At 43.3% G+C, this 16666-nt stretch overlaps 1 protein-coding gene across 10 annotated transcripts in view; it reads left to right on the top strand.

Moving 5' to 3' along the window:
• Nucleotides 1–16666, top strand: part of FRY (FRY microtubule binding protein) — a 194850-nt gene that overhangs the window by 175531 nt on the left and 2653 nt on the right. For 8 of the 10 annotated variants that reach the window (XM_060273790.1, XM_060273791.1, XM_060273792.1 and 5 more), the window contains 7 exons: nucleotides 2212–2378; nucleotides 2848–3037; nucleotides 4385–4534; nucleotides 6900–6998; nucleotides 8284–8367; nucleotides 12609–12626; nucleotides 14653–14763. In XM_060273790.1, the coding sequence (XP_060129773.1) occupies nucleotides 2212–2378; nucleotides 2848–3037; nucleotides 4385–4534; nucleotides 6900–6998; nucleotides 8284–8367; nucleotides 12609–12626; nucleotides 14653–14763 (819 nt within the window). The remainder of the gene's footprint in view (nucleotides 1–2211; nucleotides 2379–2847; nucleotides 3038–4384; nucleotides 4535–6899; nucleotides 6999–8283; nucleotides 8368–12608; nucleotides 12627–14652; nucleotides 14764–16666) is intronic. The other 2 variants (XM_035115759.2, XM_035115762.2) reach the window with 1 other exon arrangement.

The following is a 16666-nucleotide window of genomic DNA, read 5'->3' as shown; positions in this document are numbered from 1 at the left end:
TGTATGGGACATTATGACCATTGCGCCAGTGAAGTGTCAACACTATTGCTTGATGCTGCAGGCATGTCATGATGCCACAGAGTTAGGGGGGGGGGAAGCAGGAACAAAAAATGGGTGGGGCTATGGGAGAAAGCACCCGTTGCTGCACATGAAGTGTAACCCAGCAGCAATGGCAGTAGAAATTGTCTCAGAGAAGCAGGTAGTTAGGTTTTGCTACATTCCGCTAAGTTTGATTTTCACTGTATGCAAAAAGCATTTCACTCTTTAAGTTTTGTCTTGCATTGGGGTTGTTCAGACAGGATCCAAGGGCCATGTGGCGACTTCCATATGTATAGTGGAGTTTCTGGAGTCTGATACTGAAAGGAAACTCGGGTTGTCCTGCAGTACATCTCAACGGGCTGTGGTTGGGAGAGCAGAACCCAATGAACATCTGAGGAAACTGGTCACATCCATGCCATGCATTTAAAACACATGGTCGTCATCCCCCGAGAATCCTGGGAACTATACCCCCTCCTACACAGAGCTGCAGTTCCGAGCACTGATAACAACTACAGTTCCCATGATTCTTTGGGGAAAGCCATGTGCATCTAGGATTGAGGAAGTGCTGTGCTGGACTCTGTAGTGGTCTCTAGTACATAAGGGGAGGGCAGGGAACCCACAGCCCTCAATATACTCGCCCAAGGAACCAGGAAACCACATGACCTCCAGCTTGGCTCAGGTCCCTTATCCTGTTGTCTTTTCCTCTCTCACACGCACACACATCCCCATGAGCAAATGCAGATTGACCAGGCTAGAAGTCCATATCTGGTGACAAAGCACCTGACTTACCTTAGTCTCCCTTCCTGTAGTTTTACTCAAGAATTGGGGAAACACGTGCCCTGGTTTGGGACCCAATTGATAACTATACAACTGCCCCTATACAACCCTGCCTGGCTTTTGCTAGGGCCAGGCTTAGGGTTCTCCTTAGAGAGCCGATTCCTGGGTCCAGTAATGATGCTGATAACAACCAGGAAGTGGCCATAAAGATGAATTGTTAAATGGTCCTGCTGACCCAAAACTCCCTGTAGATCTCAATGACCATCTAAAATTCAGATATCTGCCTTAGATTTTCAGTTTATTCCTAGGGGGTTACCATGCCACCAGATGCAAATATAGGCTAATGTTCTTGGGAACGCAAACAAGAGTATGTGTCCTACTGAAGGTCCAGCCAACTGCTATGCAGATTGACACTAAACCACACCAACAGGGATAAAGAATTCTGTAGTCTTAGAGACCACAGAAAGAACCATTCATAATAAACATACATTGGTCTCTAATTTGAGTATTCTTAGCTTAATCTTCTGATCCATTTATTCACTTCTCTGGGGTGGGTAGGATATTTTTACCTGGGATCTGTTCTCAGTGAGAGCCAGTGTGGTGTAGTGTTTAAGAGCGGTAGACTTGTAATCTGGTGAACCGGGTTCAGGTCCCTGGTCCCCCACATGCAGCTGCTGGGTGACCTTGGACTAGTCACACTTCTCTGAAGTCTCTCAGCCTCACTCACCTCACAGAGTGTTTGTTGTGGGGTAGGAAGGGAAAGGAGAATGTTAGCCGCTTTGAGACTCCTTAGGGTAGTGATAAAACGGGATATCAAATCCAAACTACTCCTCCTCCTCCTCCTCCTCCTCCCCTCCTCCTCCTCCTCCTCCTCCCCTCCTCCTCCTCCTCCTCCTCCTCCTCCTCCTCCTCCTCCTCCTCCTCCTCCTCCTCCTCCTCCTCCTCCTCCTCCTCCTCCTCCTCCTCCTCCTCCTCCTCCTTCTTCTTCTTCTTCTTCTTCTTCTTCTTCTTCTTCTTCCTCTTCCTGAATACCATATGAAGAGGAAATATAATCTGAACAGGGTCTCCGGGGTAGCAAAGAACTAAGTAACAAGACCCTCATCTTGTGCACAAGGTGTATAAAACAAACAAATGGAACTTCTCTTAAGCTTTCAGTGGAAAGTGACGAGAGATATTTATTGGGTGTACCTGTTGTAATACATTTGGTATTTCCTGTACTTTTTGTTTTGGTAGGTTATGGTAATGATAGTTCTTTGTTGTTTGTGATGTGTTTTACTGCACATAGCTTGTTTAAAATGTTATTGTAGTTTTAAAATTATTGTTACCCTTTCTTGGATCATGAAAGTGATGAAGGGCAGGATAGCAATAAATGGTAACCAATTCAATCCCCCCCAGACTGAAGGTGCCCAAGAAGAGGAAGATACCTCTGTACAGGAAGATGATCTCTCCGGCTCTACAAATGAACTCCCTGCAGCTTTTGAATACAGCGACAGCTTTAGCCTAGATATGACAGAGACTGAAGAAAAAGGTGACCGGTTGATGGATCAATATGCACTTACCAGGTATGTATGTATTTTATTATTTTAACTTTTTATATCCTGCTTTTTAAAAAAATAAAATGAAGGGGTTAAATAAAAATAATAATAAATTCCATAAAACACAGTTCAAATGACTAAAATCAATTTCTTAACAATAAAACCAAGAGCAGCAAGATAAAGCAATTCTGGTTAAATATATGGAGCCAGTGCTTTAACCTATAAGGTTATGCCTATGTGACATTGAACAGGAAATTCTCAGCACAGAAAACATGCAGTTACATGGGAGTCCTGAATTTGAGGATAGGGTCAAATCAGGTCATCAGATCCTTTACACTCTGTCCGCATTAAGAGGGCATAGGCATGGGCACAAAACGGCATTTAGCTTAACTGTCCTTTTTATTTATTTACTTTTAAGTTTATTATTTGGAAATATAACAACAGTAGCGTAGCCTCGCTATCGGCTCTTAACCTAGAATTTGTGGCTTTCTTTCAGTTTTGGAGAAGGCGACAGGAATGTCTCGCCTCCTCCGTCTCCCTTCTTTTCTGCTATCCTGGCTGCATTTCAACCAGCTGCATGTGATGATGCAGAAGAAGCTTGGCGTAGCCATATGAACCAGCTCATGTGTGACTCGGATGGCTCCTGTGCAGTATATACATTTCATGTGTTCTCCTCCCTGTTTAAGGTATACGAAAAGTGTTCTAGAATCCCACACGGTTGACATTTTGTTGAAATCCACAATACGTTTCTTAAACTTTGCAGGTGTCGATAAACCCAGACCCTGATTATTTTCCACAGCCCATCAACGTTTATTTTCCAGATCTTGCTGTGTGCCATCAAGCAGAAGTATAATGAGAGTTAATTATTATTGCAGTGGGTTTGATGGTAGGTAGACATTGGTCCAAGGAGGCACACTTGGTAAGGTAAAAAAGGGAAGGTGGCCCATTATGCTGGGTTGCAGGTACTTTGTTTTGGATTAAGGAGGATTAAAATTGCCGTCCCTGAGTTATCTCCTCCCCTCTTAACCCCAATTTGTGCTCTTCTTTCTTTACTGAGCCATCAAGGTACCTGTCCCAATGAATCTATGCCTGAATGTTTCTGGTGTAGGGTTATAGATATAAGTGCAACTTTGCCATTGCAGCCCACGGATTCCAGTGTAGGGTTTTTTAATTGCTTTGTTAAGTAGGAGAGGCATCAGAAAGGTTTAGTGATAAGGCAATCACTTTTTCCTTTTAGCTATTCTGCTGTGTGATGTAAGCTGCTTTTTTTCTGGGTGGTACTGGCACACCATGATGCTACTGCTTTGATACCCATGTTCCCACGACAGTTTTCAAGATAAGAGTGAGGATGTTATCGAATGTTTCCAGTTTCTCAGACGCTCTAAATAAAACCATAGTATGTTTTGGTTACTAAATGGCTTGAGCAGTCCTTAAAAGTAACTCTGTGCTTTACAGCAGAAAACTGTTTAGAAACCATTTAGAAAGCTATTTACAGAAATCTCTCTATCAGCTAGGGAAGCAGGAAGAGAGTCTTGGTGTGCAATCGTTTCCAGATGCAGTTCAGTATGTTGGAACACTCTCAAGCGGCCCGGGCACCCTTGCCAAGCAGTTCTGGCCAGAGGGGAAAACAAACACAAAGAAGCCTCTCTCATGATTTCCCCTCCTGTAAACTTGGCATCAGAACACTCATTACATTGTTTGATAGACCACTTGACATTGAGTATTAACAAAACAATGCCCAGAATGGGCAGAGAAGTCTCATGTTGGTTGTTACTAGTGACAAAACAGAATGAGCCCATGCTGTACACAGGTTCGGTCTAACAAGAAGGGAGTGAAGGGGAATTACAAAACAAGCAAGCAAGAAAGCAGGACAGAGAGCTACAGATTGTGTGTGTGTGTGTGTGTGTTCATGTTCCCCTCTGAGGAACACATAAAGAATGAATGCAGTAGTTGTGTATACCAAATTAAAATGTGCATTAAGTTCTATCATTAAGTCCAGTAGCAAATGTGTTATGCATACTTTTGCTTTATAGAATATTCAGAAAAGATTCTGCTTTCTAACTTGCGATGCCGCCAGCTATCTTGGTGACAATTTGCGAGGAATAGGCTCAAAGTTTGTGAGCTCATCACAGATGTTGACATCATGTTCAGAATGCCCTACCCTTTTTGTAGATGCTGAAACAGTGAGTATTTTTTGCATGACTAGCCACATTGAATTGCCATTCATAAAATTATCAGAGTGGTGAAGACTCAGAAGCTGATTATATCTTTTCTTGATAGACATGTCTGGAAACAAGTATTGAGGCGAGACATTAGGTCAGTGATGGGCAACCTTTTGAGCTTGGTGTGCCAAAATTCGCCAAAAATCCGAGCATAACTCGGGTGGTGTGTCACTTCGAGAAAAAAACCATAATTCCGCGATATTTATAGTTTAAATAACAAAAATGTATAATTGTAATATATACAGTGGTGCCTCGCTAGATGAATGCCCCGTAAGACAAATTTTTCGCTTAATGAATAGGTTTTGCGATCGGAGGTTGCCTCGCAGGACGACGAGGTTTTCTATGGCCACCACGTCGTCTTGCGAAGCGTGGCCATAAAAACCTCCATCACAAAACCTAGCGAAAGGGGCATTTGTCTAGCGAAAGGGGAACCAGCTATAGCAAGGGAAGAAGGCAAAGGAAGATCAGCTGAGAGGCGCGCACAGCCGGCATGGGGCACAGCTTCGGAGACCTCCGAAGCTGCGCCCCATGCCAGGGAAGGCAGGCGGGTGGCGGGAGAAGCTCTTCTCCCGCTGCTGCATCTCGCCGCACACGGCCAGCATGGGGCGTAGCTTCGGAGACCTCCAAAGCTGCACCCTATGCCGGGGAAGGCAGGCGGGGGCAGCGAGGAGAAGAGCTTCCCCCGCCGCTGCCTCTCGCCACAAACGGCCGGCATGGGGCGCAGCTTCGGACACCTCTGAAGCTGCGGCCAATGCCGGGGAAGGTAGGCGGGAGGCGGCGGCAGGAGAAGCTCTTCTCCCGCCGCTGCCTCTCGCTGGCATGGGGCACAGCTTTGGAGGTCTCCGAAGCTGCGCCCCATGCCGGGAAAGGCAGGCGAGGCGGCGGCCCCGAGAACAGAGCTTCTCTCTGCCGCCTCGCACACAGCCGGCATCGGACAGGGCTTCGGAGACCTTCTCCGAAGCCCTGTCGCATGCCGCCGCCAGTCGCCCAGAGCCCATAGGAACGCATTGATTAAGTTTAAATGCATTCCTATGGGAAACTGGGACTCGCTAGACGAAAAATTCGTTACACAAATTGACCCATGGAACGAATTAATTTCGTCTAGCGAGGCACCACTGTAACTGTATTTAATAAACCAAAAACTAATTATTTAACCAAACCAAACCAAAAAACCCTTATTTATCACAAAATGCCCAGAGTTGTTGAGCCTTTTAGGGGGAGCTGCTGACCAAAGTATTGGAGGTTTTTGGAGGGCGAGCAAAAGTTGCTTTGCTTTTTGGGGGTGGATGCCCCAAAGCTGCTGCGCTTTTTGGGGGGGAAGAGCACAGAAATAAATGACAAATAATACCTTCGCTGGAACTAACACGCAGCACCGACATAGTCTGCCAAAGCGCCAAAAAAACCAGCACAGAACGGATTAAAAAATGAATACTGTTACACCCAATCATCGTCTGCCAAAGCGCCAGAAAAAACAGCACAGAAAGGGTTAAAAAACCAATCTCTGGCTACCAGCAACAAAAAACAAGAAAAAAGGATTGGGTTTTAACAGCGGGGACAAGGAGAACAAATGGGGGGGGGGTTCAACAACAGCAGCGTGAATGGGCCGATGGGGCGCGTGCCAGCAGTGAGAGCTCTGCATGTCACGTCTGACATGCGTGTCATAGGTTCGCCATCACTGCATTAGGTACTTGTTACATTCTAAAGAACTGCTGCAGCTCTTCTTCATCACGCTGGGTAGTTATAGATTAGGAGAGTCTGTAAATAGACACTGCTCATAACTAAGTTATGAGTTGCAGAATTCTTTCATTAACCAAAATTAAACCAAAGCAGGTTTCTATACCTCATAATTTTGAAGACAGACTTGAAAGCATTTGGGCAACGTTTAGTAAAATGTCGAAAGCTAGGGTTTGGTAGCTGTTTATGAAAGGGTTGCCATAGCTGTAAATAGCTATTTATGCCTCCCCATGATCAGCAGAAGCACAATGCTTAAAAATAAGCAAATACATTAAAATATATTTAATTTGAATAATTTGTACACAAAATTATGCTTTTCGTGCCTCCACTGTTGGTTTATCCAAGGAAATATGCCTTTTTATGATAGCATAATATGATCTCTTAAGGCATAATAATACAGTAGCTTCAACAATCATCTCCCATATGTTCAGTCATTAAGTAGTACAACCCAGGCCTTGCAAATGTCTGACAACTATCCAGGGCCTGTCATGTGGGATTCTCCCCATTGAGTTTGGTATATAGCAGAACAGTTATACTGATCTCACTGAACGAAGTAATGTTGACTATAGGATCTTTATTTTAATGTTTCTAGCTTCTCTCTTGTGGACTTCTTGAGAAACTAAAGTTTAGTGTCCTAGAACTACAAGAATATTTGGACACATATAACAACAGGAAAGAGGCAACACTTTCGGTAAGCATCATTTTTGGGTGTAATGGCTTTATCTATTTCTGTATTCCTTAATGCAAAAAGTTACTACTTTGTTTCAAATCTGCAAGAGGCTCATTCAGTGAATTTACCTTTAGAGAAAAATACCGGATTATTTACAGTACTCCATCTCTATATCTTCTTTTTTCTGTTTTTAGATTATATATCTGATTGGACAAAACTCAAAATAAATCTGGCTTGCAATCCTAAACACATTTACTAGGGAACAGGTGTCGTTGAACTTTCATCTGAGTAAATGTACTTGAATCTGAATAGGTCATTATATACATTTTAATCTGTTTTCATTCAAGACTTCAGTATTGGCCTTACCTGTGAAAGGGATATATGTGTGCATGTAAATCTGCCATCATTGTAGGAGTGGACCAGCAACTGGTGGTAGGGCTGGACGATGGAGATTAGTACACACCAGAAAAATGCAGGCTTTAAGCCAACCAGCTAATACAGGAAGAGGGGTGGAAGGACACACATAGAGAATCAGAGTGACTTAGTTCTAGAAATATACTGTTTTAACACCCTACCCACATCCAGTGAGCGCCATGACATCTCCTTAACAGACGACAGATAAAGGAGGAACTATTTTTAACTTTAATAAACAAAGAAGACAGAGGACTGTGAATGGGGCTAACAAGCACACAGAAAGTCAAATGCAGACAAGGGGAAACAAGTCTGTAAGAAGGAGAAAGCTTCTGAGAATCAACCACATCTGTCATTGTAAAATCTAAACCGAGGGCTCATGTGAGAACCCTAGCCTGAACTTGTTGTCTGAGCAGCGATTTTTGCCTTCAACCACCAGGTGGAGCTCCAATCTACAATGGTGGCAGATTACATGCACCCATGATATTTCTCGATATGGGACAAGGATTCCAGGAAATGTTTTTTTTGTATTCGTTATAAAAGGTGTAGTACTGTATCTAAATGTACCCTAAAATACAACCAAAACTATTTTCATATTCACTGGCCATCAGGTTATTATTTATTTTATTATTTATTACATTTATATCCCACCTTCATCTTCCAAGAACCTCGAGGTGGCATACATAGTTCTCCTCCTCCCTATTTCATCCTCACAACAACCCTGTGAGGTAGGTTAGGCTAAGAGACAGTAACTGACCCAAGGTCACCCAAGTGAGCTTCATGGCTGTGTGGGGATTTGAACCCTGGTCTCCCAGGTCCTAGGCCAGCACTCTAACCATTACACCACACTGGCTTCAAATAACTTTATACGTCTGTTTTTCTTTCCAAAATACAGTGGCTGGCAAACTGCAAGGCAACATTCGCTGGGGGCTCAAGAGATGGTGTTATCACCTGTCAGCCAGGAGACTCAGAGGAGAAGGTAATCAAGGATTTGATCTGTTATGTTGTTTCTGCAGTAATTCCATATGACATCTTGACCATGGTAAAAGCTTTTGTACCTTCTATGTTTGTTTCAGCCCATAGGCGCAATCTAATATATTGCAGCCATAGAACATAATATAAGTAGGTACTACATATTCCTATCCTACTCCAGCATATCCAACAGAGCATTCTTGAGAAGCACAAAAAAAGAGAGAGCATGTGGAGGATTGCCTAACAACACTCTAAAATTTTCTTTTACCAATTCCAGATGACCAGGAATTAATATGGAAGCAAGTTGACAGATATGTACTAACCAGCTAGCCATGTGCTTTTCCCCTAATACTCCTTCCATCTTAATAGCTGTTGTGCTAGCCTGCAACTTTAAGGAAATATCCAAATATGAAGGGGTGGTGGCAGGAGTCAGGCCTCACATCTGGGGCCCACCCCCCATTTATAGATTGCCCAGTTTCTAATCCTATTGCTTCTAGGGTCGTTAACGCCAACTCTTTTCCACAGCAAACTTCTCAGCATGCCATCTGAACCCAATGTCATGGTGAAGTATCCTTAGCTATGATCTGCAACCAAGAACAAAGCACAGATGACATGCTTAGCTTAAACCTTAGCTTGGCTGCAATGCCTTAAGCTGAGCTAAAAAGGATTGGGCTGTAAACTGCTCTGTGGGAACCAACACATTCACACGGTACCAGTAATCCTTAGTCTAGTGCAGGCATCCCCAAACTGCAGCCCTCCAGATGTTTTGGCCTACAGCTCCCATGATCCCTAGCTAACAGGACCAGTGGTCAGGGATGATGGGAATTGTAATTCAAAACATCTGGCGGGCCGAAGTTTGGGGATGCCTGGTCTAGTGTACTGTGGCATGCAAACCAGGCCAGATTTTCATTTCTGGGGGCAAGGCAGGTGATGGGGTCCTGTCAGTCTGGGAGCCTCTCCTCCTTAAGCTCTTGGTATGTGGAGAAGCGCTTTTCACTTGCCCAGCTAAAGTTTTTTACTGTATCACATATTCTATGATTAAACTGATACTGAAAAGAACCCTGGCACAAAGGAAACCCTGGTGTTCATGTAGCAGTTCTGGACAGCTTTTGTGACTCTAGTACAGACTAGTGTAGTGGCTGGCAAAATGTTTCCAGTCAAGTGATTTATTTTTAATTGACCTTTGTAAAGTGAAGCTATTATTTTCGGCTACTAGAGAACACTTTGTAACATTCAAACTTTTCTATTCAGCCCAAGGAAAGCAATTCATTTCTGTACATCTCTGTACAGTGATTTGCCATCCATGCTTGGTCAAACGTTTCCCAGATCACCACGGCTTATTTTAAGACAGAAAGGAAACTGTAGCACCTGAAGACACCATGTTGCCTTTCTTTCTTTTTTAATGGCATTTACTAAGCATGGCCAAAGCCAAACAGCTCCCCCGCCCCCCAAATAGCCTGGGGCTGCATCCCACAGTAATGCCTTCGAAAGGATAGAAGCAGGCAGAAATATAAGCAACTATAGCATCATGTGTGGCCAACAATAATTAAGAAAAGTGACAAGGTCTGGATACCTCCTGGTATGCCCCACGTAAAGTCCATAAATAACACTTTGGAGGTCCCAAGCCTCAAGGAGGTTAGATTGGTTTCAACCAGGGCCAGGGCCTTTTCAGCACTAGCCCCAACGTGGTGGAACACTCTGTCACAAGACCAGGGCCCTGCAGGATTTGACATCTTTCCGCAGGGCCTGCAAGGTGGAGCTGTTCTGCCTGGCCTTCGGCTTAGACTCACTCTGACCCCTTATATGGGATTTGGTATATAAATTTTCCCTTGGCTTTTTTGCTGGCCCATGTAGGACCAGCATGGATAGCTGGCTTGGGTGAATATCTGATTTATGGGCTACTACTAAAATGAGGCTGCCTTTTAAGCTGTATTTTAATTAACTGTTGTTTGTTTGTTTGTTTTTTCTATTACATTTTATTGTAATTAGTGTTAGCCACCCTGAGCCCAGCCCTGGCCAGGCAGGGCAGGGTGTAAATAAAAATTATTATTATTATTATTATTATTATTATTATTATTATTATTATTATTATTATTACCATCATCATTACTATTAAATAGTGCATGAGGAAATTTCTATCTGAAATATGACCATTGTCTCCCCGCTTCCCACCCCATAATGATTTGAGTTGGTTTTTTTGTTTTGACAAGGTTGTACCTCATAATGTCTTAATTTTACTGTTCTTGGGGTTTTTTGCACTTCTAAAAAATCTTTTTCACTTTACTCATTTATCTTGCTTTCTTGTGTCACCTGTTGTTCTTTCTTTGTACACTGGTTCTGCTCCCCTTTGGGTTTGGTGATATGCATTAATACAGGGACAAGGGAAAGTTAGTACGAGCAGTTTTGAGGTCATTGTACCAAACCTTGGGACTTTCATTCTGCTTTTTGATTCTGTACTGTGCTTCCAAACTCTTATTCAGCAATATTGATAGCTAGGTTCACTTTTGGATAAGTGAAAATTATTGAGGTGACCATGTTGATTCTACAAAGGAGGATAATAATGAATTAAAACTGCTATTTCTGTATTACTACAATGCTTAGGGGAAAATCAGCTGATTGCAGCATGAACCTGATTTAGCTAAATGCTAAGTCTTCTGTAAATGCTTTGAGGCCTTTTTATTTATAAATAGCAGCAGCCCCAATCCAAAGTTCCTCCCATTTTATGAACCTGTGGGTACTTACCTGCCAAACAGGTGGTTGGTTTAGCTGCCTCGATCATCAGATACTGTGTTTGAGGGACCTGGATTCATACACCTCCGTACAATATATTGGTTCTGTTTAAGGTGATCTTGCAAGCATTTGTTTGATTGTGCACCAACACATTTTCATCCACATGGAACAATCTTTGGCAGTAATGGAAGAAATTCAAGAAGGAAATTTGTGTATGGAAGCTTCCTTACACAGGTCACTCTTACTAGAAGAGAGTGTACATGGCTTCCTATTAGCATTATACAAACCTATCTGTCTAAAAATATTTTATACCACCCTTCATTAAAAATTCCAGGGTGGCTTACAATACATAAATACCAGCACAATAACAGCAGCTCATTGCAGTTCAATGAATACAGAAGGTGCTACATTATTTTCATGCCAGATTTTCCCAGTATATGTTTTTAAAATAAAATTGTATAAGCCCCATTGAGCTCAGTGGAACACACTCCTGAGTAGGCATGTATAGAATTGCACTGTTAGCGATCTACTGTATTAGTTTGTCCTGGAATGGCTTAAGCCTCTTACATTCTTTGCCATTGAACATGGCCGGTTGTAACAAATCAGTATTCCTGTGGAGACATTCAACCCACCCCATATTCCTGGCTTAAAACTGAACATTTCCCTACTTTTTCCTATGCCAAATGGCAATAGATTTACATTCTTAGGGTAAGTAAATTCAATAGTTAATAGTTGTAAACCTTTGTATTCAATCAAATTTTACATATTCAGATAGTATCCCAGGGTATGAAAAATGTTGAGATGTATGCCCAAAATGCATACAGCTGCCAGTGCAATTCTACATCTGTTAACAGCTTGTCTCATCTCTTTGTTTGACTTCATATTTACTAGCATGGTGCTGGATTATATCAGCTGCATGGCATTTGACACTATGAACCTCCATGTGCAACTGCTAAAGCAACAAACTTCCTATGCAAATAACCTCACACGCTTTTATAACCAGCCACCACAAAATAATTAAAACTGCAGTTATTTTTGTGTTCATGCCCGTTTCAATGGAACTCTGCATATTAAAAGTGTGCATTCTTACTCCGTGGAGGCACTAAATCCTGGTCAGCATCGAGATTGGCTACAGAGCCTGTCTATCGCTGAACTATAATGGATGCCTTGGGTGCAAAAAATTCTATAGGTGAATTTTAAGAGCACTGAACTGTTTCATTTTGAAGGCGTAATGACCTATTTTTAGAGTAATACAGACTGGCTTTCAGAAAAAGTTATGCTCAAACCTAGATAATTACAGTGACTGTATTAGAACTGTGATTATTCAAAATTTTGTTTAAACAGCTGGTGCCGTGCATGTTGTGCAGTTGATACATTCTGAATCACTTAGCAAGTAAAGAGAAGTGCTAATACTGCTGGCAGACTAGGAAAGAAGCCTGTGCTTTTCCAGTTGCATGCATTACACTGACACTATACTTTCTTTCCTTTCCTTTTTCCTGTGCCATGCTTGCTGTGTAGCAAATGGAATCTCTTGCAGTAAGTTAAAAGTTTTCATATTCTTTGTCCATTAAAATATGGACTAATGCACTCTCCTACTTCCCTATTTTAACTCTTAGCACGTTTCCCCCTTTTTCTTTTTGTTCTTATTATTCAGTTTATTATTACAAGAAATGCTTATACTGTACTGTGTTTTATCTCAGTTTCCTGGGCAGTTCGAATATAGTTTACCATATTTATAAATTCTCGCCTTGTCACATGCACTTTGAAATTGTTATATAAATTTTATTTGGATAATAATCAAAGCCCTCACTTGCTTATCGTGTGGAGGAAGAGAACAGAAGTAATGGCTCTACTAAAACAAGTAATTTCTGTACTGCCTTTCACAAAAATGAGAGTGTTTTTCATTCTAGGCTAAATTGAGAATTTCATTATGTAACACAGAATAAATGAATCTAATCCATTTTAGAGTATGATGGATGATAAATCCATCCTCCCCACATGTACAACTGAGGGAATCCCTTTTCTCATCTCAGGGATTCCTCAATTTATTGGAGCCAATTTATCTCCTCCTTCCTTGTCAGCCCTTAGCTGCAAGCTCATACACAGTAGTGAAGCAGCAATTGCCTGGTGTTAAAGGACTATACTGTACATGACTCCTATATGAAGCTCCAACTCGCCTTTTCCTTCCTAAGGCCAAATGCACATGCACCAGTTATAAATGCAATACATGGATATGCCATCCAAACATGATTTCTACTGCTTTCAAGTGACCACACAGAATGGATTGTGTCCACCTCCCCTTTCTCACTGCATAACAAGGCATTGTCATGGCACAGAACTATTGTGGTTCAACACTATGGTCATAGGCACCCATTCACGGAAGTCATATATTTTTAAGTTTTTCAATTTAGCCAGCCATTGTGTGTCTAAACCAAGTCACAAATGCAGTTTGAAATAAATTGCAATTTCACTTTTGAAGAAGTGGGAAACTCCTGCATCAACCCAATAAAGCACATTTATTTTTATTTCCTTGACTAATACAACAAACTTTAATGAGCCAAGTCCGTAACATTTCTTTTAGGAAGAAATGTAGATTGTATAAATGCAGGCAGGCATTCTAATTAAGCAACTACCAGCTAAGACCTCAAAAGCACAGTGTTTATATAATGGTATTTAAACAAAAGTTGTGTTTGGATGTTACAGTAGACGATTATTGATTGCGATGGCAGCAGGCCACAGTGAGCTTCAGGCTTCTACACTCCCCTCCAGCATGGCAGGAGATAAAAAAACCTCTTACTTTCAGTTTTAATTAACCAGTTTAGCATTACATCTGCACTGTCAACTTTATATAATGCATGGTTTAAAGTTGGCTTGTTTCAAATGAATCATACTTAAGATAACTGCAGTTTATCATGTTCAAGTGTAACAGTAAGTTATAATTAAAAAAAAAAACAGAAGCAAAAGCCATGCCAGAGGGAAACGAACTCAAACTTCACTCCTTCCAGTAGCTCCTTAGAGACCAACTAAGTTTGTCATTGGTATGAGCTTTCGTGTGCATGCACACTTCTTCAGATCTCTGAAGAAGTATGCATGCACATGAAAGCTCATACCAATGACAAACTTAGTCTCTAAGGTGCTACTGGAATGATTTTTTTATTATTTTGTTTCAACTACGTCAGACCAACACAGCTACCTACCTGTAATTAAAACTTCACTGTTTGCTCCCATAACAAGAAACCATGGTTTATTGTACAATTGAATACAGTTGTTGTGATCATTTGGAACAAGCACTTGTGTCACCAACAGATTAAAACTGTGAGGCACATTATATTGGAGTAAAAAAAAATGCCACTGAAGTTCTTTTGGTGATGTAGAGATGACACATGCTTCCCATACTCTCCATACATTCCCTATTTACAGCAGTATTTGATCTTATTTCAGCATTGTTTTGTAATCCCTGATTCAGTTTCTATCCCCAAAACACTTTATTTCTTATGGAAAAAATAATGTCCAACCTGTTGCTTCTTAATAACTTACCCCTTTTACCATTTTATTTCTTTAGCAATTGGAACTGTGCCAGAGATTATATAAGCTGCACTTCCAGTTGTTGTTGCTTTTTCAGTCGTACTGTAAACTCATCGGACAAGTGCACGAAGTTAGTACAATGCCAGAGGTATGTAGCCTTTTGCTGAAATAATTGCTCTGTGTTCCTGTGTGGTGTTACAGCAATCTAACATATCTTAAATGAGGGCTACTTGTTCAAGATCATGAATGATAACTATAAAGAGGTGTAGCACATTCTATTAGTTTAGAGAAAATGTGGGTGGATTTCAAACTGGGTACTTATTTTCTTACATTTATAAGCTGCTCTTCCTGTGTGGAGTTCACATACATGGTTCTCCCCAACTCCCTTTTATCCTCACAACTCTGGGTAGGTAGGTTGGCATGAGAGATACCGTGTTTCCCACATTTTAAGACACCGTCTTATATTAATTTTACTCAAGAAAATAAGCCTATGGCTTATTTTCGGGGGGTGTCTAAAAATGTTTATTACCACAAGTACCGCATGGTTCTGGGCACCTGCCTCCTCCTGCTGCATTGCTGCTGCTGGCTCCCGGAGGCTCGGGGCGCTCTGCGCGGCGCTGTTGGGTGCCTCCGGGAGGAGGAGGAGGCGGCGGCCTGCCAGGTCGGTGCCCAGCAGCCCCGAGCCACGTGGCCTTTTCAACCATAAGCAACAAAGCAAGGCGCAAGGGTAACTGAAAGGAAACACGTTTTTAAAATGGCAAAGGGGGCAAGCCGCTTGGGTACTCGGCGGCGGCAGCGAAGCCCAGAAGCCTATTTGACTGTGAGGAGCGGGAGAGGAAGCGGCGGGAGCGATAACAAAACAAAACCCCACTTCTTGCCCCTTTTTCTCAACTCGCCTGAGAGAACCAAGAGAAAAGCATGGTGTTTGTTGTTAGTTGCCTTGGCAACCCGAAACGGGACGGCAAGTAGGGAGGGACACAAGAGCGAACCGTTAGTGGATCTGTCGGCCGATCGCTCTTGCGCAGCCCCGGATTCGTTCTCCAAACCAAGGCCTGCCTCTCGGATGCCCGGAGCCGCCTTTCAAGCAAAAGTTTTGCCCCCCACCCCCCGCCGCCGCCGCGGCCCGCCCACTCTACTTATTGAAACTGCCTCAGCGCCGCTCTCGGGTTTCACCTGGTTGCGCGTTTACGAAAAGGGAAGCTCGCGGCATGGCCAGAGAAGGAGGCGGTGGCGAGACCAAGCCTTTTGGCCGAAGCAGGGAGCCAGCGCTCCTGTTGCTTCTAGTCAGGGCCCATTGACTTGGGACTCTGCGGGGCGGAGCGGGAGCCGGGAGCCGCCTCAGGGGCTCGCGGAGCGCCCTGAGCCTCCAGGAGCAACGCTCTAGCAGCAACGCTCCCGGAGGCTCGGGGCGCTCTGTGCAGCGCTGCTGGGCGCCGACCTGACAGGCTGCTTCCTCCTCCTGCTGCCGCCGGTGTTGCTACTGTACCGGTAGTGTTGAATCCGCGAAAACCGAAGCAGCTGGGGTCAGGAGCACCCGAGCCAGCGGCCTCGTCTCTTCCTGGCCCTGCCAAGGAGGCCTGCCGCCCCGCCGCCCAGAGCTGCTGGGCGCTCCATCCGCGCTGCTGAGTGCTCTGCGCTGCAGCAGCCGGTTCCGGGTGGGGGGCGGCAGGCTGAATTCACTTCAAACGGCGTTTTTAAACGCCATTTTCCCTCCTCAGCACTGAAGTTCCTCCTAGGCGCGCGCTACAGCTGAGCCAGGAACAGCTGATTCCCGTGCTACAGCTGATCTGCACCTCCCCGCTCTGCTTCCTTGCTTCGCCGGTGCCTGGGTGCTCCGTGCTGCAGCAGCCGGTTCCCGGCCCCTAGCTGGCAGGCATGTCTTATTTTCGGGGTATGTCTTACATTTCTCAAATGCTAAAATTGCTGCCCTGGCTTACTTAATGACTACGTCTTAAAAAGGGGGAAACACGGTAGTGCATATCCCAAGATCACCACTGAGCTTCACTATTCAGATATAAAGTACAGTAATGGTTTTATACATTCACTCTTCT

This window comes from Zootoca vivipara, chromosome 4, assembly GCF_963506605.1.
Source record: "Zootoca vivipara chromosome 4, rZooViv1.1, whole genome shotgun sequence".
Taxonomy (NCBI): Eukaryota; Metazoa; Chordata; class Lepidosauria; order Squamata; family Lacertidae; genus Zootoca; species Zootoca vivipara.
This window is presented reverse-complemented; position numbering and strand designations above follow the sequence as displayed.